The sequence below is a fragment of the Carettochelys insculpta genome, chromosome 25 (genome assembly GCF_033958435.1).
Source record: "Carettochelys insculpta isolate YL-2023 chromosome 25, ASM3395843v1, whole genome shotgun sequence".
Taxonomy (NCBI): Eukaryota; Metazoa; Chordata; order Testudines; family Carettochelyidae; genus Carettochelys; species Carettochelys insculpta.
Genome location: NC_134161.1, coordinates 17,462,392 through 17,487,504, shown reverse-complemented (window position 1 = coordinate 17,487,504; position 25,113 = coordinate 17,462,392). Strand labels below are relative to the sequence as shown.

Genomic DNA, 25,113 nt, shown 5'->3' with positions numbered 1-25,113 from the left:
GGTCTCTGCACCCGAGAGAGGTGACAGTAGTGGGAGTGGGAAGCCTAAAAGTGGGTGCCCTTGCAGTGCACTGAGGGCAAATAAACATTCAGTTGCCCTGAATTGTGTTACTGACCATTTCGTATGGCCAGTCCTCGACTGGAAAGTAATTCATCTGAATACATTATAAAATCATGTGTCTTTATTAGTATATGAGACATAAGTGCTGTAAATGGAAAGCTTTAATATGTGGCACTGCGGCCTTTAATCTCTAGACGTTGTTCAATTTAAATGTTCCACTTGGGTGCTCTTTGAGTAATGAAGTATAGAAATGAACACTAATCTTTCTTCTTGGTGGTCACTCGATAACGAGCAGGACATCTTCATGTCATCCTCCTATTTGTGAGTCCGTTGATGGCTGATCAACCCAGTTCTGGAGCTGCAGATCTTATCACAGAAGGGGCAGGTGTTCGTAGCTGTTGGAGGGGCGCAGGACAGTTTTTGATGCTCTTTTCTTCTCTACCTGTCTTCATCTGTACGGCGTGGGACTTCTCAAATTATGCCACCCGCTCAAGGATTACCGTTCTCCACTGGGGATGGTCTTGGGCACTTTTTCATGTGTGCCTTTAGCATGTCCCTATATCCCTTCTGTTGGCCCCCAGTGCTTTTCTGTCCCTCCGCCAATTCGGAAAACAGAATCGTTTTGGGAGACACTGATCAGGCATCTGAACCACGTGACCAGTACGATGCAGTTGTTGATGAATAATAATGGCTTCAATGATGGTCATGTTCGACTATTCAGGACACTGGTGTTCATGCACCTATGCTCCTGAGAGATATTAAGGATTCTCCTGAGGCAGGGTTGATGGTATTGTTCAAGTGCCATCAAATGATACATGCATGTGACACCTGGACAACATACAAGCAGTAGCATTGGAACAACCACTGCACGGTATATGAGGAGTTTTATCTTGGGATAAGTGTCCCAGTTCTCAAAGACCCTTTGTCACAGGTGGGCAAAAGCAGAACTTGCACAGCTCTGACGATGTTGGATTTCTGCATCAATCTCAATTTTAATGGAAAAATGACTTCCAGGATATTCTCCACATTTTCCAGCATTTCTCCACTGACTTCAATAGAAGGTGCATAAGACTGTCCCATTGGTGAAAGCTGGTGGAGCACCTTAGTCTTTTTGATGCTCAGTGCAATGTGGAGATTCTTGTATGCTTCAGCGAAGCACCGTAAGATGGTCTGAAGAGCTGTGGGAGAAAGAGCCATAACCATATTGTCATCTGCGTACTGGAGCTCCATGATTTGAGGTTGTGGAGGTCTTGCTTTTAGCCTTCAATCTCCTGAGCTTGAAAAGCTTCCCACTCATTGTATAGACAGTCTTCACACCATCTGGAGGCTTGCCATCAGAGTGGTGAAGGATCATGATGATGACGATGCAGAACAGTGATGCGGCAATGACACACACTTGCTTGACTCCCATTTTGACCTCAAAGGGGTCGGTTTGGGATCCTTTGTTGCTCAATACTGTGGCAGTCATGTTGTCATGAAGCAGCCTTAAAATGCTAATGATTTTTGTTTTACAACTGACTTTAGACTTGCTTAAGATTTTATTTCACGCTTGCAATGCCCGAGGATACTTGGAATTCTGGTGCAGTTTTTTCCTGTATACATAATAAACTGTAATTGGTTGCATTGTCATTCAAGTCTAGGGAAAGATCAAAAGAGCAGAATAGCTGTTGACACTGGCAATAAGGAGCATGTAAAAAAAGATAAACAGAAGGAAATCAGAGAATGGATAAAGGAAAGATTTCATCAGATAAGGTTTTGTTTAAGATAATGCCTTGGTTAAAAAGACAGCTGCTGTGTAACCAAGTAGCCTCATACATTGGGGTTAAAGTTGAGTTAGAATTTATGTTTCATTGCTTTTTATAAATAAATGGTTGAGGAAAGATCTGGCAAAAAAAGAACCCCCTCCCCCGCTCATCCTTTTCAGAAAAGTGATTCATGTTAACAAGTTCTCTGAATGTTTACTTTGTCCTGTGTGCTCACTAGTGGGGTAGCTCTCCAGCCCTTGAAACAAGTGAATATTCAAATAAACCAAGCACTTTCTGCACAGCAAGTTTTTCTGCCATCTGTCTGTTCCCAAAAAAATCCCTGAGAGCTCACTAAAAGAACTGGCAAATGGTTAGCCTCTTTAAAATGAGGCATGTAGAACTATTGAATAGTCTTGCAAGCCTATCAAATCTTAATTTGGTGCGTTTTTCTAACATAATTCAGAAGGCTTCCCTTAAATTGTTTGTTGAATGTGAATGTTAGATGCATGGAAAAACAGCAATAACTAAGTAGTCTGTAGGAAACATGAAGTGTTTGTAGTCTTAAGATAGCTTTAATTTTGTTAGGTTTCTGATACTGCATTGACATTCCAGCTTTGAGAATGTGAAAGTGACAGTACTGCTTTCCATTTTTTAAATTTAAATGTTTTTTTTGTCTTGTACTACGTTTTGGCACTCATCATTTCCTGAGTGGTATGTCTTTATACCAGTAAGAGCCCATGATCTGACCTGTGCATCAGATGCACATTTTCCTAGAAACTGCTGACACATAAAGTACTTAAAGAATGCATTGGATGTTCTCAACAGCTACTTTTTATATAGCCTAGGTTAATACCTGAGGTAACTATGAAGCAATGTATTTAAATATCAAAGGAATCATTTAGATGAATGTCTACAGATTTTTTTCTACTCTTTAAAAATTTACATGAATAGCATTTACAGATATTAGGGACTTCAGAAGGGAATATCTTGTCTACTCTAATTTGGAGGGACACAAGTGTCAGAAATTTAAAATCTGAGAATTTCAGTGTATGTTCGAACTGACAGCCGTATAGATTTTCATGGTGCTGTGGATCTTACGAAGTGCAAACTTGACATCTGTTGTGGACGATTTTGTAGCTACATCATTGGTTTCTACTATATATGGAGTATTGCTAGTGCGTACGTAACCTATAGACCTCAGCTGCAGAGCTTCAACCAATTAATCCAAGCTGTAGCAGCTCATATTTTTAGCTCTGAGAGACTAAGGTCCCATCTCTGGTGTGTTGGCCAAGAGGGTAGTGTCACATTTAGATACAGTAGATCTCCAATTCTTGAAGCTTTGATTTATTCTTAAATCAAGTGTCAGACTGCATTTCTGTCAATATTATAACAAAGAGGGAATGAGCATCCAAAATTTACTGGAGACTTTTTTCCTGTTTATAGTTTTTTCAGTGACTTGTCTTAATCTGGAAATCTGCTTTCACCTTTTGTAATCTGGCACTATGCAGCCGAATTCCGGACCATTTCAGGCACTGCTCTTCATAACTGCCACAGTTATTTTCTCCACTACAAGTTCAGGTAAGACCTCATCTTGACCTAGGTAATTTTGCTTGGATGTTAAGTCTGTATTTTCAGAATGACTCAGGATTACAGATGCTTCAGTTTTTAGGCATCCAATTTGGGATACCTTATGGAATCTAAGTTTCAGAAAATACAGAGTGCTCATGGAACAGCAAGAAGTCTTGTGGCACCTTTTTGACTAACAGATATTTTGGAGCGTGAGCTGTTGTGGGCAAAGACCCACTTCATCAGATGCATCTGGTGAAGGGGGTCTTTGCCCACAAAAGCTTATGCTCCAAAATATCTGTTAGTCTATAAGGTGCCACAAGACTTCTTGCTCTCGAAGATACAGACTAATACAGCTACCTCTCTGATTCTTGTCAGAGTGCTCTACAAACACTTGATTTTGCATAAGTTTAAGTTGAGCACCCAAACCACTATTCACTTTTGAAAATGTAGGACAAAGTTAGTTGCACTTTTATATATTAGCTAATTTTCTTTGTGATGTAGAAAAAATTCTAACTAGATTTGTCATAGCCCTGTGGCTACAGGTCAGGTCTTACATCCTATTCCTGGAGAGTGCTGTTTTATGGACCGTGTAAAGTATTCAAGAAGACATAGGTAGAACTTGATTCTCTAACAAATTAAAGCCTTAATGCTTACCTCCAGTCAGAAAAGCTCTTATGTAAAAATGCCATGATTTTAGTAACAGATTGTCTTAATTTAGCCAAAAGCTATTACCAGTGTTAACCCTCTACAGCCAACAGATGAGAATGAAATGAATCTTGTTCTTGTCCATTTTAAAACTCATTAGGTGAATTCCAGGTTCAGGGTCACTTTCAGCCCATGGTTTCATGGTTACAGCGGAGGGCAGAATTTGAAAACAAGCGGAGTGACACAGGTGTAGTTAATGATATTAATGCAATGGATGCTGATTGACAGACTGGAAAGATCACTGCATTTCTCTGAGACACCAGAAGGTGGGAAAAGTACCTCTATGTAAAAGCTGGAAAAAAAATAGATCTGTCACTTTGTGAAACCCCAGGAGGATCCAGTTTTATAAAGCTGAGTTTTATGAGTAGAGCCACACTTGAATTTCCCATGGTTTTTTTTTTTTTCTGTTTTTTGCATCTTTTTTAAGGCTCAGTTTAAAATCATTAAACAGTCTTATCTGAAACTGATCTGTATAACTAGTGGAAGAGTTCACTGATCTTAGGAAAAAAATATGAATTGAGCAAAACCATTTACAGGAATCTTCATGTCACTAATCTTTTATATTTCAGTTTTTATAATATATTCTCAAACTAGAAACTGTTGTACTGCTATTATTATTTCTTTGGGGTGGGGTGGGGTGGGTGGAAGTTGGCAAACACTAATTGTTTTTTTTTCCTCCCCTCTTGCCCTGCCTTGTTCTGCTTGTCACATAACAGAAGTCTCCATGCTGTGTTTTGTTTGTTGTCTCCCTGCCATAGTTTCTGTTAGCCAAAATGTGCACAACTTTGCAAATTGTTTCCCCTTGCTTTCCATAATGTTTCAGTGGATAGTGCTGGAAAACGCTGGTCTCTGAGCATGAAACTTGCTCTGGTGAAGGACTTGCATATCTGAGTTTTGCAGAACCCAAGTTTTCATCTACCAAATCAAGTTTTTTAGCTCTTAGAGTTGAAGATATGTTTCCAAATATGAATGCTGAACTGCTATAGACATTTTCACAGTGCTGTTTTGGCTTCTCACAGCCTTAGAAAGGTGATGATCCAGCTCCATCTTTGTTGGGCTCTACTTTGTAAAGTCCAGTTCTTTGTAACATGTGAAAACCATAGGTGAACTTTAGAAATCAAGGTGATCTGAAGAAGAACTGTCTGTGGCTCAAAAGCTTGTCTCTTTCACCAGCAGAAGCAGTCCAATAAGAATGTTACCTTGTCTCTCTAATTTCCTGGGACTGATACAGTTACAGCTACACAATATATAATGTAGGTGGATGTTATTTCATCCTAATTTAATAAGTTTTGCGGTCCTGTAGATAAACCTCCTCACAAGCAGGGTGAATAGTCACAGAGAGGTAGCCGTGTTAGTCTGTATCTTCACAAAACAAAAAAACACTAACAAAATAATATATTAGGTGATAAGATTTTGTGGGATAGACCCACTTCTTCAAAGCTCCTCACCTAATAAATTATTTTATTAGTCTTTAAAGTGCTACAGGACTGCTCTTTTTTTTTTTTTTAGTGGGGTGACTGAGGCTACTTTGACAGCACAGTAGCCCTAGAACTTTGAGAGTCCCACTGAAGTCTATTTTACGCAGGGCTAAATAGCTATGTCTTCAAATTACTGTTTTGTCTGGTCAGGAGATTTAAAAAGCCTTTGCATAGTCTTCTGTGCATGTGATTGCCAGGTGATGACAGTATTATTAGGAAGCCAAATCTAGATTCTGTCATTATAGCAAAATGTTACTGGTCTTTGTGCACCCAAATTCCTTTGTCCCTTGTAATCTTATTCTGGGGAAGATTATTTCCCTTTGTGTAATTGTGGGTGTGTCTTATCCCTTCATGTATATTAAGGTGGGTTCAGTTAGTTTATTGCTGTCTGTTGCAGAATATCTATTTTGTTCATGACCTCCCAGTGGCATGTTAGTCTCCAGTAGCAGGAATCTGTCAAGATGAATATTTTCAAAAGGAGGTAATTGCCTCTTCTCCAAAGATACTCATTTTGACAGATTACCACTGATACACCACCTTCTCAAAGAGTTTGGAAGTTCTGTGTATGGTTTAGTGTTGTATTGTCCTGCTTTTTATTATTTTGCTAGTACTTCAATCCTTGCTGCTAAAGAAACTGTTCACCCTCTTTTGGGACCTCTCGCTCCGGACTTTGGAAGAGAATTTCTTCTATATCTGTGTAGAGTGCTCTGAGATTCTTGGGGTGGTAATTTGTTTTTGGAGAACTTTTTATATTTTCGGAGTAATGAATAAGTCTAGTCCATTCTTCTATACAAGTCAAAGCATAACTGACTAGACAGAAAGATTTCAGAGAATATTCAAATGTCATTAAAAAGCATTCAGCCATTTAATATCTTTTTTTCCCTTTCTTTTTAGATTTGATTCCTTATTTTATTACTGAGCCCACATCTACTATCCAGAAGCCTGGTGGGCCTGTAAAGCTTCATTGCTCTGCTGAACCCTCCACAGCTTGCATTTCTTGGTTGTTTAATGGAGAGAGGTTGGATGACAAGGTGGAGCAAGTGGAGGTGCAGCCAGGATCTTTGACAATCTTCTCTCTCAGCTCATCAAATTCTGGTCGCTATCAGTGCATTGCCAATTACAGTGCTGGGGCAATTGTGAGCAGGCCTGCCACAGTATCCATAGGCTGTAAGTTATTTTCTACTTTTATTCCGAAGTCCAGGGCAAAAATTAGTAGCCATCAATTGTCATTTCTTCCATCTTAGAGCTGAAAGAAACCTGACACATTTTGATTTTCAAAAAATATGCAGTGCACCTTTTTAGAAAGTATTCTGAGCTTTTAAAGAAAAAACACCCTAAACTGTACTAGAAAAACAGTGCTTTATAAAATCACTGCGCATCTAGCACGCATGCACACTTAGAAGAAGATGTAGAAACATAAACTCTGCCCCAAAGACCTTGTGTATAATTTCAAATTGATGTAGCAGGATTATAGGGATGTCACTCTTTGTGTCACTGTAAACATTATAATGTCGTAATTAGTGTGAGTCAATGGATGCAGCTACAAGCAGGGTCAAGAGCTCTTTTTGTTTGGAATATCACCAGTTGGAATATGTGGGTGTTTGTCATCTGTTGCTGTTCAATTTTGAATTCTTAGCAACTTTGGCTGTACAAGTTACATCTGTGCTATGCACAGCTACAGTAAGGCACGTATCTGTGCCATGCAAAGAGTCCTGTATCATTGTACTATTAGCAGTAACTCAATTCATTAAGGCTCTTATGTTACAGCTAATATTTCAACAGTTTCACTGATTATACATGGAAGGCTGAATAGAGGGGAATAAATTGTTTCAACTGCCATATGTTCAAATCCACACAGCAACGCAACTGGCATAAAGAATAACACCAAACAGACAGAGCCCCTCATGGTAGTGCCCAGCCCTCATTTGCTACTTACAGAAATTGGCCAGGCCACCCAGGCACAAATCAAAACAGCACACTACACTGCATCAATCAGCACACACAATAACTTGATATTTCTCTCTGGAGCCTAGTATTTTGTTTGTTTTGAATATCACTAGATTCAGTTGTTGCTGGGATTCACCATCTGTTCACATCTAATTTGTAAGTTGGCTGCCATTTTCATTTTTTTACATGTGATGTTATAAATTACACCTCTTTGCCAGCACAAGCTTTCATCTACTGATTCCAATTCTAATGAGTGAAGACAGCAAACAGAGCATGGGTGAGATGGGGTTTCAGTGCTAAAATTATGTGAGTCTCAATATGGGTATGAACAAGTTTTTGGTAATTGTGTGGTTTCTATTTGTGTTTAGAAAAAAAGTGGGGGAAGTGGTGAATGTGAATGACTCTGTTAGATATCACTGACTTTTCAGGAAGGAATGATACGCTTTGTGTGGTAGAGTGGGGAAGAGAGTAGTTTTGGAAACCATCTCACACATAGAAGGCAACTATCCCAATGGTCTATGGTTCTTCACATGGTATGATGAATGGAAATTAATGGGTCCACTAGTATTAGTAGTAAATGTATGCAGTGCTTTTGTGGTGTTCTTTTTTTTTAAAAAAAAAAAAAGAAAGAAAGGAAAAAAAAAAAAAAAGAGGAGAGGGGCTGGTACTCAGCTGGCTCCCTGTCCCACCCTCAACCAGTCCCATGGCTGGGGTTGCCAAGATAAGATGCTGGTACTCAGTACCAGCACAAAAAAAGCACTGAATATGTATAATATGGTAGTTCCAAAGGCCCTGTTTTGGGATTCGTTACCTGTTGTGCTGGGCACTGTACAGTCATACGGTTTGTGCCTTGCAGGTTAAACACACCAACAAGTAAGCAGAGTATATAACATAGAAGCAAATAATATGAATTAACACTGCCTTGTTGGCTATGTATGCTGCGATTTGTGGAGGTTTTTAACTGAGAGGGGAGGAGGTGGAAAGAGTTGCACATAAGCATGATCAGAAGGCTGGATTCTATAGTTGTCGTGGTTGAGGTGAGTCTTAAGAAGAAATTTGAAGGAAGGTAATATTAGTGACCATACATATTTTATCCAAGGGGAAGCAATAGATGTGGTATACCTGGACTTCAGTAATGCATTTACTAAATGGGGCTGCTGCTATCAGGTGGGTGTGTAACTGGTTGGATAACTGTTCACAGAGAGGAGTAGTTAATGGCTCACAGTCATGCTGGAAGGGAATAACAAGTGAGGTTCCACAAGGTTCAGTTTTGGAGCCAGTTCTGTTCAATATTTTCGTCAATGGTTTAGAGAATGGCATAGAGAATACGCTTGTCAAGTTTACAGATGCTTCCAAGCTGGAAGGGGTTTTGGGTGCTTTGGAAGATCTGAAGAAATGGTCTAAGGAAAATAGGATGAAGTTCAATAAGAACAAATGCAAAGGCTCCACTCGAGGAGGAACCATCTGTTTCACATGTACAAAATGGGAAGTGACTCCCTAGAATGGAGTGCTGCAGAAAGGGATCTAAAGGTCACGGTGGACCACAAGCTAAATACGAGTCAACAGTGTTGCAAAAAACCAAACAATTCTGGGATGCATTAAGAGGAGCATCGTGATCAAGACACGAGAAGTAATTTTTCTACTCTACTTTGCAATGATTAGGTCTCAGCTGCAGTACTATGTCTGGTTCTGGGCACCACGTTTTAGGAAAGATGTGGAGAAATTGGAGAGGGTTCAGAGAAGAGCAAGGTCTAGAAAATATGACCTGTGAGAGAAGATTAAAATAATTAGGTTTGTTTAGTTTGGAAAAGAGAAGGCTAAGTGAGGAGATGATAGCAGTTTTCAAGTACTTAGAGTGTTACAAGGAGGTGGGAGAAAAATTTATTCTCCTTTGCTGCTTGTTCTATCGGAGGCTCTGGGCTTAAATTGAAGTAAGGGAAGTTTAGGCTGGACATGAGGGGGAAAAATTCCTAACTGCCAAGGTGGTTGGTTACGGAAATAAATTGCCCAAGGTGGTTGTAGAATCTCTATCATTGGAGATGTTTAAGAAGAGGTTGGATAAATATCTAACGGAGATGATACAGATGGTGCTTGGTTCTGCCATGAGGGCAGGGGACTGGACTTGATGACCTCTTGAGGTCCCTTCCTGTTCTAGTATTCTGTGATTCTATGAAAGTGTGTAAAAGAAATGCTGCTGATATGGTTGATAAAAGATGGGAATGGTAGAGGTCAATGTGTTATGTTACTAGTCAGCCACCAAGTGTTATGAATGGCCTTATAAACAAAGACAAGACAAGGAATCGGCTGAGGGATTCCCAGGTGGGACTTATAGGTATGTCCTACACAGCAAAGTTATTTTCATATAGCAGCTGCTACTTCAAAACTGGTAAACCTCATTGTACAAGGGATAGCGCCTGTTTCGAACTAAGCCATAGCGTACCCAATGGCTCTATTTCAAAATAGTTTCTGTTGTGTGGGTGCTCTATTTCAAAATAGCTGAGTGCTATTTTGAAATGCATTTTGTGTGGAGGTGCACTATTTTGAAATAAACTATTCCAGAATACCTCTTCTGGAATAGCAGCAAAGGGTCCTGTGGCACCTTATAGACTAACAGAAAAGTTTTGAGCATGAGCTTTCGTGAGCTCTGATGAAGTGAGTCTTTGCTCATGAAAGCTCATGCTCAAAACTTTTTTCTGTTAGTCTATAAGGTGCCACAGGACCATTTGTTGCTGTTACAGATCCAGACTAACACAGCTACCCCTCTGATACTCTTCTGGAATAGCTAGTTCAGGAATAATGCTGCTGTTTACATAGCCATATGGTCAGGTCGATGATCCAAGACGCCAACCGTAGTACACTCTGAAGAGTTTAAAATGTTGGCATTGGTGGGGGAACACTGATGCTGTGGGTTAGGTCAGATAGAGAGGGTTATTGTTATGTAGGGCCTTATGTTATGGACAATTGCTCACATGTTACTTTGAAGGCTTTGTGACTGGGAAGCAGCAAAGGTTACCACCATACTATGAAGAGTGTGCTCTACTGTCTCCTCTCTCCCAGCAGAGCTTCCGGTTAGTAAACACCACACAAAGGAAGGCAACTCACTAAACCACCCTTGCTCCAAGTCAGTGCCCACAGAAGTCAGTCAGGGCCAAAATGATATCAGTTAGACTAATAACTTACGATGTGTCTCTCACAACAATGTAGGTACTGTTTGTAACACTTAAAGAACAAAAATGCATGTCCCCATTAGTTAATATTGAAAAGAATTACAGCTGTGAGCCAGATTAGAGCTAGACTGATAGCCAGAATGTTAGAGACAAATCACCAAAATCCATTTACCCTGAGTGATTTCCTGAAAACAGGTACTCTTGGCAAGGATGTCAATGACTCTCAGGCCCCCTCTTTACTCTAGTCCCAAAGAAGTCCTCCCTACCCTTCTTATTGCAACTAATACCTTGCCTGGCCACGAAACCATAAAGAGGCTTTGTCTGCATGGTGCCCATTTCCTTCCTCCCAAATACTGGAATTTTTTTAAATGCAGATCTTCTGAAGTTGCATTCTAAGAATAGATCTTTAAACCATGGTTTTAATGGGAACTAAGGGTCTCCAACTTTTGAAAGTGTTTGGAATTACATGCAAAATCTAATGCAGACCCCCTAGTTCCTCCCTTTCTGTAACTGTAAAGTCTTAATTTTTAGAAGCAAAAAAATCTTTTCTTGTCACCTTCTCTAAAGCAGAGGACAGTATTTTACAAATCTCTCTTCTCTAAGCTGTGCACTGGCTAGGGAATGAACAGATGTTCTAATTTGTACTAATGGTGAATCCTACTATGTATAGCTACACCGAAACTTAGAAATAATGTGTCTAGTTACAGCTTTTATAATGCTTCAGGTATCCCACGAGCTTCATTTCCAGGCAAAGGAATTTTCTGATGTAAACTCTCATGTTGTTCTGCCATGTCAGCACAAAACTGAACTCCTGGCTGTACTTCTTGCTTTAGAATTTTCTATATCGAGGCATGTGTGGCATACAGGACTAACAAAAAAACCTTTTCAATATCTATGTATTGTGAACAATTCACAGAAACATCTGCCTTTCATACAGCAACTGCCACCAGGAAATGCAAGTGAAGTTCCCAAATGTGATTTCAGTTTTGTGAAGGCCTTTTCCCAGTATTACATGGGATTTATTTTCACAAGTATTTGGACAGTAGAACTGACTGGAAAACTATTGGGAGGAGGAGAATTCATGATTTCCGCCCTCCCCCATTTCCATTTTTATCAATTGAGTCAATCATCTGGCTCTTTGTGTGCTAATTTTTTTCTTTGTTTTTCTATCTTTTCTTGTTCTGTCATCTCAGCAGTCTTTGCCTTGCTTGTTTTTGATCTGTACATTTCTTGATGATTAAAAAAGAAATGTTCAGTACAGAGGTTATAGCCAAGCTCATAAGGAAAAAAATTATGTACGATTGAAAACTATTTGGCTGTCCTAAGAACTGTGTTTGATTTAGGCCTTTTGTCAGCCAGGATTTGAGTAACCTCTTCTTAAGGAGTCCCCATCTATGGAGCATGTCCAGAATCCGAGTGAGAGGAGACTTTCTTACAATTTAGTAGACTGCGTTTTGGTAAAGTGCTAACCATAGCAAAACCCCCTCAAGAGACCTGCAAGTGCTGTCAGCATAGACAAATTTTACAGACTACAAGCTTTGAACATGGAAGCTAGCAGGACAAGAGCAGCTTGCACAGTGTACTCTACTACATGAGGCTCTTAGGGCATGGCTACGTTAAAAGCTCTGTAGCTGCCAGGCTGTGTTTACACTAGCACAAATCTTCAAAATCGCCATGCAAATAGCCATTTCAAAGATTACTAATGAGGCGCTGAAATGCATATTCAGCGTTCCATTAGCATGCTGCCAGCCACGGCTCCTCAAAATTTTGCTGCGTTTCACTGCTGCACAGCTCGTCCAGACTGAGCTCCTTTTCAAAAGGACCCCTATCCTATCAGCAGGTAGGAGTAAGGGGATTTCAAAGTTCTCGCAGTCCTTTCGAAAACCTCTGTCTGGACGAGCCGTGTGGCAGCAAAACGCAGCAATTTTGAAGAGCCGCGGCCAGCAGCATGCTAATGGGATGCTGAATATGCATTTCAGCGCCTCATTAGTAATATCGATTTGTGCTAGTGGAGATGTAGCCCCACTGTGGTATAGACGCTGCAGCATCCACAGGGGTTTTCCCATTGCTATAGTAAATCCACAACCTTAAGAGGTGCTAGCTAGATCAATAGAATTCTTCTATTGACCTAGCATTGCCTGCACAAGGACTTAAGTAGTCTTAATGATGTCCTGTACATTTAGTCACTCTCCTGAGCAATAGCTAGTTTTACCTACCTTTCTAGGTGTGGACCAGGCGTAAGACAAACTGATTCTGAGTTTTAAGCAATATAAAAACAAAGTGGGGGTGGGGAGTGGGGTGCTGTAGGTTGTTGTTGAGGTTTTACATTGACTTTTATTGTACAGGCAGTGAATGGCAGACGAGAGGCATTCCTCCCTGATGTATTCACTGTCAAGTTATGTTCCCCCTGATTGTAATTAACACAGTTGTGTATGCATGTAGTTAATAAAATACCTGTTATCCATTTAATATGAATTGCTACCTGCATTAACTTAAGAATTAGTAATTCACAGACATATTCAATTCCTGACCTGAGACCCCCTCTGTTTTCCTTATTTTTCATAAGGCGGTTCTGTGTAATTTGCAAGCAACTTAGATTTTCATTTTTTGCAGGGAGGCTGTCAAGACTATTTAGTTGGATCAAAATTTGCTGTATTTGCAATCAGTAAATACTGTTTATCCCTGCCTCCTTCAAAATCTATAATCCCATTTACCTTTGTAAACTGTTTTACAGATCTTGATGATTTTGATACTTCAGTGAAACACACAGTTACAGCAGAAGAAGGAAGTGCTGCTTTCATTAGCTGTAAGGTGCCAGAAAGTAACCCTAAAGCACAAATTCGCTTTAGAGTACGGGGAAAATGGCTGGAACAATCAACAGGTGAGAGATTTTAGTTAGTTTAAAAAGTGCATTTAGTAAACAAGGTGATAGATAAATTGACTAAAAATTTAAAAACGCTTTCTTTGAAACTAATTTAAACATAAGCCTTTTTCCCCTTTTTCAGATAACTACCTAATTCTTCCATCTGGAAATCTGCAGATTTTGAATGTCTCTTTAGAGGATAAAGGCTTCTATAAATGTGCGGCCTACAACCCAGTCACTCATGATCTCAAATTAGAACCCACTGGACATAAGCTCATAGTCAGTCGTGAGTACTTAACCTGCCTATGAGGGTGGTTTTAAAGGGTAAAAGCTTTGCCTTGAATTAGTGGTTTTTAGTATACTCTGCTAGATCTTAATGTTTTGCTATTCTGATGGTGAAACTGTGGTCTTCTGCTATATCCTCTGTACATATATTTTAGAAATGTCTATCTCTATCAGTCCATTTGTTCAGGGACTCTTTGAGCAGGGTAAGGGTTTGGTTGTGCCAGGAAAATTAGATGTACCTGGAGTGGGATTGTTTTCCATAACACAGAAAGGGAGTGGCCTGTTAGAAGGCAGTGTCATGACCACACAAGGTAGCAAGAGGCTTGCCGCTGGCTCCTCACCCCCAAATTGTGACTACAGCCCCTCCGTACACACACCAGCTACCTTCCTGAGCCCCTCCTTGCCCCGAACCCTGACTCCAGACGCTCCCTAGACACTCCAGTCCCAGCCCTCAGGCCATCCTCAACCCTGTCTCTTATATCCCTTACAACAACCCACTGCTCTGACCCCCTCCTCACTGCCCAAGCCTTAGTTCTGCAACCGCCAAGTAAGGAGCCAGGTAACTGTGCTAGTGTATTATAGCTAGCAAATATCTACAGAATATCTTTCATCTTCTGTAACTGACTTTATGAAAAAAATTAACCTAAAAAGATTCCTAACATGAATATCTGGTGGTCTAGCAATCTCTGAGTCTGTAAAGTCTTTCCTGTTTGTTTGGTTTTTTTCTTCCGTATATTTAATCAGCATGGTAAATTGTAAGGAAATAGTTATCTACATTAAGAAAATGTTGACTTTCTCTTCTGAGGGCAGGAGGAGTAATTTATTGTTTCTCGTACTTTGTTCTCTTACTACTATAAATGGCACTGATGATGGGGAGAGGTAATGAACTCCTGCCAGAGTAATGCAGAGTTTAGAGTAGAGCAGCAATGTGCAATCTAGACTAGTGAATGGGCCACATGAGTGTCCAGCTTTCATCTCGGTGGGCCGCAAGATTGTCGTGACCAAAATGGTCTACTGGGACAGGGTAGATTTGCTAACTCTACTCTTGTACCTAGAATTTCTGGATTGTGCTGATTGGATGCAGAGCGAGTGCACGGCTCTCCGTCTATGTACAATCAGCACGTGCCTCACTTCATGGGTCTTTGTTCGATGTTCACGTCACTTCTGTAATACCAGTAGGAAAAAAACTACATGGATTCAAACCAGTGGAACCTTGCAACCCTGTGTCTGTTCGTAGTGGTAAACAGTGTCTTGCAGGCACACACAGAACCCCGACGGACTGCATGTGGCCCACGACTGCAGGTTGCGCACCACTGTAGTAGAGGCATGGTGGGTGTGCACTGCTGTCTGGGAAGTATAGGCTCAAGTGCCAGAAGAACTCTGCACTTAGCTCCTGGAAGGGGATTGCTGCATGTCCAGTAACCATCACTCCAACAGATTTTTGAGGGGATGCCAATGTAAGAGAGCCCAACCATGCTGTATATGGCCATGAGAAAAATTAGCTGCAAAGTGACCGAGTACATTTGAATAATAACAAAGCGGTAACTGAGAGGAAGCCGTGCTAGTCTATACACTATCAAAACAAAAAGCAGTCAAGTAGCACTTTAAAGACTAGCAAAATAGTTTATTAGGTGAGCTTTTGTGGGACAGACCCACTTCTTCAGACCATAGCCAGACCAGAACAGACTCAATATTTAAGGCACAGAGAACCAAAAACAGTAAGCGAGGAGGACAAATCAGAAAAAGATAATCAAGGTGAGCAAATCAGAGAGTGGAGGGGTGGGGGGGAAGGTCAAGAATTAGATTGAGCCAAGTATGCAGACGAGCCCCTGTAGTGACTCAAAGTTCCCGTCACGATTTAAACCATGTGTTAATGTGCCAAATTTGAATATAAAAGCCAGCTCGGCTGTTTCCCTTTCCAGAACGGTGTGATAATTCTTCAATAACACACATACCTTTAGGTCATTGACGAATACCCAGAGACCAGCTACTCCAAGATGGGCCCAAAAAAGCCAAGAACAGAACACCACTGGTCATCACCTACAGCCTCCAACTCAGACCACTGCAATGAGTTATTAAAGACCTACAACCTCTCCTGAATCAGGATGCCACACTCCAGAAGGCCCTGGGTGACATGCCTGTTCTCTCCTACAGACAGCCTCCCAACCTCATGAGGATCCTCACTAACAGCCACAGTCTATACCCCAGGAATACCAGTCCTGGAACCTTTCTCTGCAAGAAAGCCCGCTGCCAGCTTTGTCCACATATCTTCTTTGGAAGTACCATCACTGGACCTAACCAGGTTACTCACAGAATCACGGGCACTTTCTCGTGCTCCTCTACTAACATCATATATGCCATCACGTGCCAACAATGCCCAGATGCTTTGTATATTGGACAGACTTCTGACTCCCTTAGACAAAGGGTCAATGGGCACAAAACAGACATCAAAACACTCCAGATCCACAAACCAGTTAGTCAACATTTTAATGGAATGGGGCATTCTGTCAATGACCTAAGGTATGTGTGTTATTGAAGAAGAATTATCGCACCGTTCTGGAAAGGGAAACAGCCGAGCTGGCTTTTATATTCAAATTCGGCACATTAACACATGGTCTAAATTGTGACCGGAACTTTCTGAGTCACTATAGGGGCTTGTCTGCATACTTGGCTCAGTCTAATTCTTGACCTCGACCCCAACCCCTCCACTCTCTGATTTGCTCACCTTGATTATCTTTTTCTGATTTGTCCTCCTTGCTTACTGTTTTTGGTTCTCTGTGCCTTAAATATTGAGTCTGTTCTGGTCTGGCTATGGTCTGAAGAAGTGGGTCTGCCCCACGAAAGCTCACCTAATAAACTATTTTGCTTGTCTTTAAAGTGCTACTTGACTGCTTTTTGTTTTGAAAGCGGTAACTGTTAGACTGTATCCTAACAAAACAAAAAAGCAGTCATGTAACACTTTAAAGACTAACAAAATAATATAATAGGTGATGGGCTTTTGTGGGGCAGATCCACTTCTTCAGATCTGCCCCACAAAAGCCCATCACCTAATGTGTTGTTTTGTTAGTATTTAAAGTGCTACATGACTGCTTTTTTGTTTTGTGAGTACATTTGATAAAACAAAAAATATCAGCGCTCGGAAAAGAAGGTGGTGAGGGAGCTGCTAGAGGGAAAAGCATTTAATTATCCAGTTTATAAATTGAATCACCAAGGAGTTTTCTTTTGTGTATCCCTTACTCCCAGGTACTTCTGCAAACGGTTTCCGCATTCTTCACCCCCTTGTTTCTCTGACTTTGGCAGTACCTAAGCACAGCCCCCTCACTCTAGAGTGTATTGTTAATGGAGTGCCTGCATCTCGTATCCACTGGTTTAAAGATGGCCAGGATGCACTGGCTGGAAGTAGATGGACATTGCTGCACTCCCATCTTGTTACAGACAGAATTGATGGATTGGATGCTGGAAACTACTCCTGTGTGGTGGCAAATGAAGCTGGAGTCGTGAAATACATAAATTACACAGTGACTATACTTGGTAAGGAATAGAAGGTACAAAATTGTTCTTTATTTGCAAATTTTATGGGGAAGACCATTTCTGTTTTTGTTATGTAGCTCTGATGCTAAGTTCCCTCATGCTCTTTCAGCTTAGGCAAGGGCTGAAGCATTTCAAAATTTTACATAAAAAGTTAAGGTGAGTACTTAATAAGCATATCTTATGGTCTCTCCCTGCTGGTATCTCTTAGGACTCACTATCCTCATTCCAAATCCATTGTCTTCCTCTAAGTTAAGCTATTTTGGGTTGAACACGCCTCAGGACAAAACTAGTAATCTTCTTTGTCTGCAAACACATGAACACCTCTAGTATAGGATGAATTATGTGCCAAAGTAGGGTACTTCTCCTTTCCTTGTCCCATGGTAATAACTAAACAAAATGCTCTCTGGAAAGGGTGAGCATACTAACATCCCTCTCCCTCACTCCCACCACCAGTCCGTAGCTGGCTATTTCTTTGCGTCTGGAATGATTGCTTTTCACTTTTTTTGGTAGACTCCTTAAGTCTTAATTGCAACATTCTTACTATTGCCTGCAAAAGAAAGTATCTAAAGGATTATCTTATTGCACATCTCCTGGGGAATAACACACTTTTCTGTACCTCTTCAGAGTGAAATATAATTGTAGGAAAGGGCTACAGCAGGGATCAGCAACCTTTCCATGGAGGAGTCCCGAAATTTTACCTCTATGTATGGTCCAAGTGCTGGTGATACTTTTTAAAGTCCCTAATAGTCCTACTTACAACAGCTTCATTAAATAAAAAATATAAAGATGCACAGCTTTACTATTTAGGTGGAGGTTGGTAGCATTAGGTGGCCTTTTATTAATCCACAGGCATCGTGGCTTTGAGCAAGCTCCCAGCTGCTTGGAGGAGCAGAGGTGGCAGGGCTGCGCTCCTGTCTCATGTGCTGATGAAAATCTGCTCACATGCCACTCTTAGCACCTGTGCTGGGGGTTGTTGACCCCTGGGCTACAGTTTAGACATGCTTGTTAATGAACACTGATTGCGAGTCTTCTGTTTGCTATAGACATTACTTTGTAAACAAAAATATTAATGTTTGCTTTTTCAAGACTGTTAAGTGATTTGCTTGTCTGCATCCATTGGTGGTGGTGGGGGCCTTACCATGGGTCTGGGGTAAATATAGTAGGGCTTAGATGGGTGTATCCTGGCCAGCCAGTCTGGATACTTTATCAAACAAACTTTTTTTTTAGAGATGCTTTAACAGGAAGTAGTTTTGTGGGTTTTTTTCCCCCAAAACATAAGATGTCTGTTAAAGGAATCCTTCACTTTTATAGTGTAAACATGATTTTTTTGAAAATGCCTTAGAAGCAAGTATTAGTCTTTCTCTGCACTTGACATGGCTCAGCTTGACTTCTATACATGTGATATGTTTGTAAGATTTTCATGTTAGATGTGGCTTAATATCACAGAATCATAGTAACTAGTTTCTTGATTCTTGAAAGAGTTTCACATTCTACTTGGGATTTTTTTTTTTAAAACAGAATCTGCGTCCATTTCTAAAGGACTGCGGGATCAAACAGTGTCTGTGGGTGCAACTATACATTTGTCGTGTGACATACATGGAAACCCTGCTCCTAATCTTACCTGGCTCCATAATGCAGCTCCCATCCACCTTTCTCCACGACATCTGGTCACAGGAAACAGATTGAGAATCGCTGGCATCACGAAGGAGGATTCTGGGTTTTACCAGTGTGTGGCAACTAATGGGATTGGCTTTATTCAGTCCACTGGGAGACTTCAAGTCCAGTCAGGTAGAAGAACACTTTTAAATATCCGCAATTTAAAATAAAACCTTTTTCTCCTGACGCATTTCAGTTTTATCTCCAAAAGGTTTGGTTTATAGATTAAGTCCATTTTTGATTACAGGAAGCAGCAAATTGTAAAATTTATTGATCACTTTAAGTATTTCATGGGGGAGTGGCAGACACAACCTAGCTCTTTAGCTCAAGAATCCAGAATTTTTAAAAGGCAAAAAAAAAAAAAAAAAAAAAAATCTTGCTTCATATATACTCATGCATGTTTCTGTCCGAGGCTGTTGGCTTTTATGACACTTTAGCCATGTTCTGATAGAAGAATTATTTGGAGGGCTAGAGGTGTTTCAGTTGACTCAATTTATATTGGTTCCTGAACTTTTATACCTAGATTTCAGGGTAAACTCCAACTGTAAATTACACTTGTGGTGTCTCTTATTGACTCCATTGTCTTAAACCATCTGACTTGAATGGTTACACGTTCTATTGGAATTTGTTTCCGACTGAGGAATTCCAGACTCATGGCTTGAGATTTTAGTTTTCCTACATTCCAATGCAGATTGAAGGTTAATATTTCATCTTCCTTCTCTGAACAAAAGTTTCAGTAGTGTTAATGGGTGTCAGCCCCTTGTTCCATAGGCAGTGAATTAGGGAATTACTCGCAATTAGAAAACTAAAATACTGTGTAAATGACAATGTCTGAACATCTCGGAAGTGTAGCCGTGTCAGGCTGTAGCTTCAGAAATAACAAGCAGTCCTGTAGCACTTTAGACACTGACAAATTCATTAGGTCATTAGCTTTCGTGGGTAAGGCCCGTTTCCTCAGATGATTTGAATGTGTTCATTTTTGTACCATATTAACAGCTCATCTGTGCATTTGACAATAGATTCCATAGTACAATGAATTAATTCTGTGTATGAATTTGGTTTTTAACAGGCAAAGGTTCCAAGCCGGTTATAGTTTCTTCTCCAGCCAGTGCCAATGTGGTAGATGGTGGTGATGTTACGTTGTCATGTAATGCCACTGGAGTGCCTAGTCCTATTATCCGTTGGTACAACAGCCAGGGAGTTATCACCAGCCATCCTTCTCAGGTGCTTCATTCAAAACAACGAAAATCTCCACAAACCAGAAGACGCAGCACCGTTTTAGAACCCCTCTACTTCACCGTGTCTCGAGCTGGATCAAGCTCCCTATACATTCAGGCAGTTACTCCAGAGCATGCTGGGAAGTACTCTTGTGAAGCAATAAATGAACATGGCTCAGCGCAGTCAGAAGCATTTCTTACAGTTGGTAAGCTAGTATCAGCTTTTCCATGGGCCTTTTTTATGTTTATCCTTTTCACTAATCTGGCATATGCCGTATGTAGTGAAATATCTTTCTTCCTCGAGTGTCCCCGTGGGTGCTCCACGATAGGTGTCAGGCTCGCCCCAGCGCCACAGATGGGATCTTTCCAGCAGTTTCTGCTGGACTGCGCATGTGCCGGCGTGCGCCGCTCCCTTGCGCGCTCCCGGCCACGTGCGCGATCCGGTCCCCGCCAGTTCCTTCTTAACTGCCATCGGCTGCAGACGGAATCCACTCAGGCTGCTGCCAGAGTCAGCGTATTTAACGTTTTAAGTGTTTTTAGAATTTCTTTTCAGTTTTTCAGTCTTTAAGTTAGCTTGTTGTTTTTCTTATTGCGCAAAAAAAAAAAAAAGTATATAAAAGCCTTAGTAACAAGAGGAGCAGCGGAGGCACAGGGACGTAAGGTCATTAGGCCTCCTGCCACGGCAGGCTGGGTCCGAGAGGGGAACACGCACAAAAAGGGTGCTAAGTACCCTATTAACAACTCAAAGACTCACCGCAATGTCCTCTTCAGGATTCAAGAAGTGTGAGTCATGCCACGAAGCTATGCCGGCCTCCGATGGGCACAGTCAGTGTATTAGGTGCCTGGGGGAATCTCACGTCACCCAAAAATGCCCCTTCTGCGCAAAGCTCGTGGCTAGAGCAAGGAAGGACAGAGAAATGCGGCTTACAATGCTGCTCTTTGACAAGGCCCTCCAGCCAGATGTGCCGGAGTGGCCCCAACAAGAGGGACCCGCGGGGGCCATAAAAGAAAGGCGGCTTCCCTCACCCCGTCAGTGCAGAAATGGAGGAAAATCTCGCCAACCCGATCCCTGCCGGCAGCCGCAGCGAGCGGGACGGGTGCAGCACGTAGCCCCCAGCCGCAATCACAGACGAGCGGCAGCGGCGTGGAAGCGCACGTGGCAGAGGCTGAGCCTCTGATAATCAAACAGCTGGCCCGCACTGCGGGCACAGCGGCAGCCAGGCAAGCGCTGGAACCGGCGGCACCGCAGCTAGCGGCACAGACCCCCGGGGCGCCGACGGTGCAGAGCTCACAGGCACGTGGCCTGCAGGTGCCGGGGGAGACCACCCACGCGGCACCACAGCGAAGCGTGCCGAGCACGGCGCCGACAGCGGGGCCGAGATCCCCAGCATGGAAAGGGGCGGAGTCAGCCCCACAGGGGAGGGGAAAGGCAGCAGAGAAAACCCAGCACCGCAGCCCTTCTCCAGACAGGACTGCAGGGCTGCTCTCCCTAAGCCCTCCCCTTATGCTGCGAACTCCAACAAGGAGGCAGGGGTTTCCCCCAGTCTACCCTTAGCCTCCCTCCCCGTTCCTCCAGCCAGCCTCACTATGGCTTGGGCCACCCTTGCCTTTTCTGGGATTTGACCCCCTGGAGTACTATCACAAATCAGTCTCACCACTGTCTCAACCAACTAGGCGATCTCACTCCCCCAGACGCTGGGGGTATGCGCCTTGAAAGTGGTCCAGGTCTCCATCCCAGGAACCGTGCCCGTGTTCCCATGGTCGCCCCTATCATGCGGGGCATAGACACCATACGCATACCCCCAGGGACAGGTCCCCTCAGACGGTTCACTATCCCCGAGGGCAATCACGGATGGGGACGGAAACGCAAATATCTCATGGGGAGTCGATTCTGGAACCCCGAGATTTCCCCTCGCAAGCCTCCAGCGAGAAGATGTATCACCGTCAACAGGACCCAGAGGGATCCAGAGAGGCTTACCCTAGTGGTTCCTCTCTATCCTCCCCTGACGAGGCTACGGCACCAGGGGACGTCCACCCCCCGGACGATCTCAAACAGTTTCAAGAGCTGTTTAAAAGGGTGGCCTTTACGCAAGGCATCCAAACACCAGAGGTGCAGGAGAAGCACCGTAAGCTCCTCAAAAACCTGAGACCTCCAGCCTCTTCCAAAATAGGTATTCTGCTCGACGAAGCAATTATGGAGTCCGCTACCACGATATGGCAGACCCCTGCATCCGCTCCGCCTATAAACGAGAGCGGATAAGAAATACTTCGTCCCGGCAAAGGGCATGGAGTTCCTGTTCAGTCACCCACAACTAAATTCTCTGGTGGTGGAATCGTCTCAACAGAGGTCGAAAACTTCTCAGTACAAGACTGGGAGAACGGACAAAGATGCCAAGAAGCTAGAGTTATTCGGCAGAAAGGTCTACTCCTCCTCTACCCTACTGTTGAGAGTGGCAAATTATGCAGCACGTTTAGTGAACCATAACTTTGACAATTACTCCAGGCTGACTTCCCTCATGGACTCGCTTCCAGAGGATAAGAAGCCGGTGCTGAAGGCCATCGTGCAGGAAGGCTACGCAGCCTCGAGGACAGGAGTTCAGATCGCCCTCGACGTAGCAGATATGGCGGCACGCTCAACAGCTACGGCAGTGGTCATGCGCAGGGAATCCTGGCTTCAGACATCGGGTATCCCGAGGGATCTACAGGTAAAGATCGTTGCTCTCCCCTTTGACACACAGAAGTTGTTTGCTGAATCAACTGATTCCGTCCTTCATTCCGGTAAGGACTCAAGGGCTACTCTCAGAACCTTGGGGATTTATACCCCTCCATACAGGAAGAAAAAGTATTACCCTCAGCAAAGACAATACCCGTATCAACCCCAGTGTGCTCACTACCAAAGGGGCTATGAGCAAGGGCGGCACCAACAGTACAGAACTCCCAGGCGACGTTCCCAACAGAGCCGTGTCTGCTCGGGGCAAGGCCAAAGGCAACAAGTTTGACGGACAGATCGAGGCCTGCACTATCACCACCATCGCGCAATGTCATCCAAAGCTAATGTTCCATCATGGCCTCCGACCATTCTACGCCCAGTGGCAAAAGATCACCAAAGACAAATGGGTACTGGAGATCATAGGCACGGGTTACGTGATCCCCTTCCAGTCGCTCCCACCGCCACGACCTCCACCCAGGCCCCATCTAAAGGACGCCTCCCACGAAGCGAAACTCAAGCAGGAGGTGGACCATCTTATGTTTATAGGGGCAGTAGAAAGAGTGCTGGAGCAACTCCAAGGGAAAGGGTTCTATTCAAGATACTTCCTTACAGAGAAGAAAACAGGAGGCTGGAGGCCCATCCTAGATCTTCGAGGCCTCAATCAGTACTTGCGCAAACAACGCTTTCGGATGATCACAGTTGCCTCTATACTTACGGCACTGGATGATGGAGATTGGTTCTCAGCCCTCGACTTACAAGATGCGTATTTCCACATAACAATCCACCGGGCTCACAGACGTTTTCTACGGTTTATGGTCAGCAAAGAACATTTCCAATACAGGGTTCTGCCGTTCGGCCTCTCCTCGGCCCCCAGAGTATTTACCAAGACCCTGGCAGTGGTGTCAGCCTACCCGCACAGACAGGGGGTGTTTATATTCCCATATCTGGACGACTGCCTACTGAAAGGGGCCTCGAAAGACGAGGTACTACACATGATACGAATTACAGCAGGCATGTTCTCTTCGCTGGGCCTGATCATCAACCTGCAAAGTCAAAGATCGACCCCACACAGGACATAGAGTTCATAGGGACACGCATAAACTCCATCACAGCAAGGGTTTATCTACCAGATGCCCGCTTTCGCGCCATTGGTTCCCTCGTGCAAATCATCGCCTTCAGCCCCACACTGCCGGTTCTGACGTGCTTACAGCTGCTAGGCCATATGGCAGCAGCAATGTTCGTAGTACAGAACGCCAGATTACATATGCGCAGCATGCAGCACTGGCTGGCGAGCGTCTACAAACCGGCAGCACGCACCGTCCGCAGGGTGGTGTCACCCACGACAGAGGTGCTCGGATCCCTGCAATGGTGGGTAAACCCCAAGAATATGCTAACAGGGGTACCCTTTCATCAACCACAAATATCTATCTTTCTCACCACCGACGCCTCCCACATCGGATGGGGAGCACACATGGGTGAAAAGGTGACGCAGGGACTGTGGTCCCCTACGGAACAGTCGCTGCACATAAATATACTGGAGCTCAGAGCAGTGTTCAATGCCTGCAAACACTTTCAAGACCATATACAAGGCAGAGTAGTCGGGATCAATACAGACAATACCTCCACCATGTTTTATATAAATCGACAAGGAGGAGCTCGGTCCCATGCCTTATGTGCGGAAGCAGTCCGCCTGTGGAACTGGTGCATCGCCAACAATATAACTTTGAAAGCCTCGTATTTACCAGGTGTTCACAACGTGCAGGCAGACCAGTTGAGCAGGCACTTTGCACTCACACACGAGTGGCAGATCCATTCCGATCTGCTACGACCGATTTTTCATGCATGGGGGTTTCCTCAGATAGACCTGTTTGCCGCTCATCGCAACAAGAAATGCCCACAATACTGCTCCAGGGCAGGACTGGGACGGGGGTCCCTGGGGGACGCATTTGCGATCTCGTGGAAGGGCCCCCTGCTCTACGCATTTCCTCCCACAGTGCTCATCCACAAGGTCTTGCAGAAAGCCAGGAGAGAGAGAGCCCGCATGATCCTAGTAGTCCCAACTTGGGATCGACAGCAATGGTTCCCCTTACTCCTGCGCATGTCAGACCGCCCACCGATGCCCCTTCCGGTGGCACCGGACCTGCTCGCACAAGCTCAGGGGTCTGTAGTGCACCGACACC

General features: G+C 43.2%; 1 protein-coding gene across 2 annotated transcripts in view; it reads left to right on the top strand.

Annotated features, from left to right (window-relative positions):
• CDON (cell adhesion associated, oncogene regulated) overlaps positions 1–25,113 on the top strand; it is a 105,445-nt gene that overhangs the window by 21,720 nt on the left and 58,612 nt on the right. For both annotated transcript variants that reach the window (XM_074977207.1, XM_074977208.1), the window contains exons 2-8: positions 3,249–3,383; positions 6,452–6,724; positions 13,406–13,552; positions 13,677–13,820; positions 17,063–17,350; positions 18,869–19,138; positions 20,076–20,429. In XM_074977207.1, the coding sequence (XP_074833308.1) occupies positions 3,308–3,383; positions 6,452–6,724; positions 13,406–13,552; positions 13,677–13,820; positions 17,063–17,350; positions 18,869–19,138; positions 20,076–20,429 (1,552 nt within the window). In that variant the 5' untranslated portion in view covers positions 3,249–3,307. The remainder of the gene's footprint in view (positions 1–3,248; positions 3,384–6,451; positions 6,725–13,405; positions 13,553–13,676; positions 13,821–17,062; positions 17,351–18,868; positions 19,139–20,075; positions 20,430–25,113) is intronic.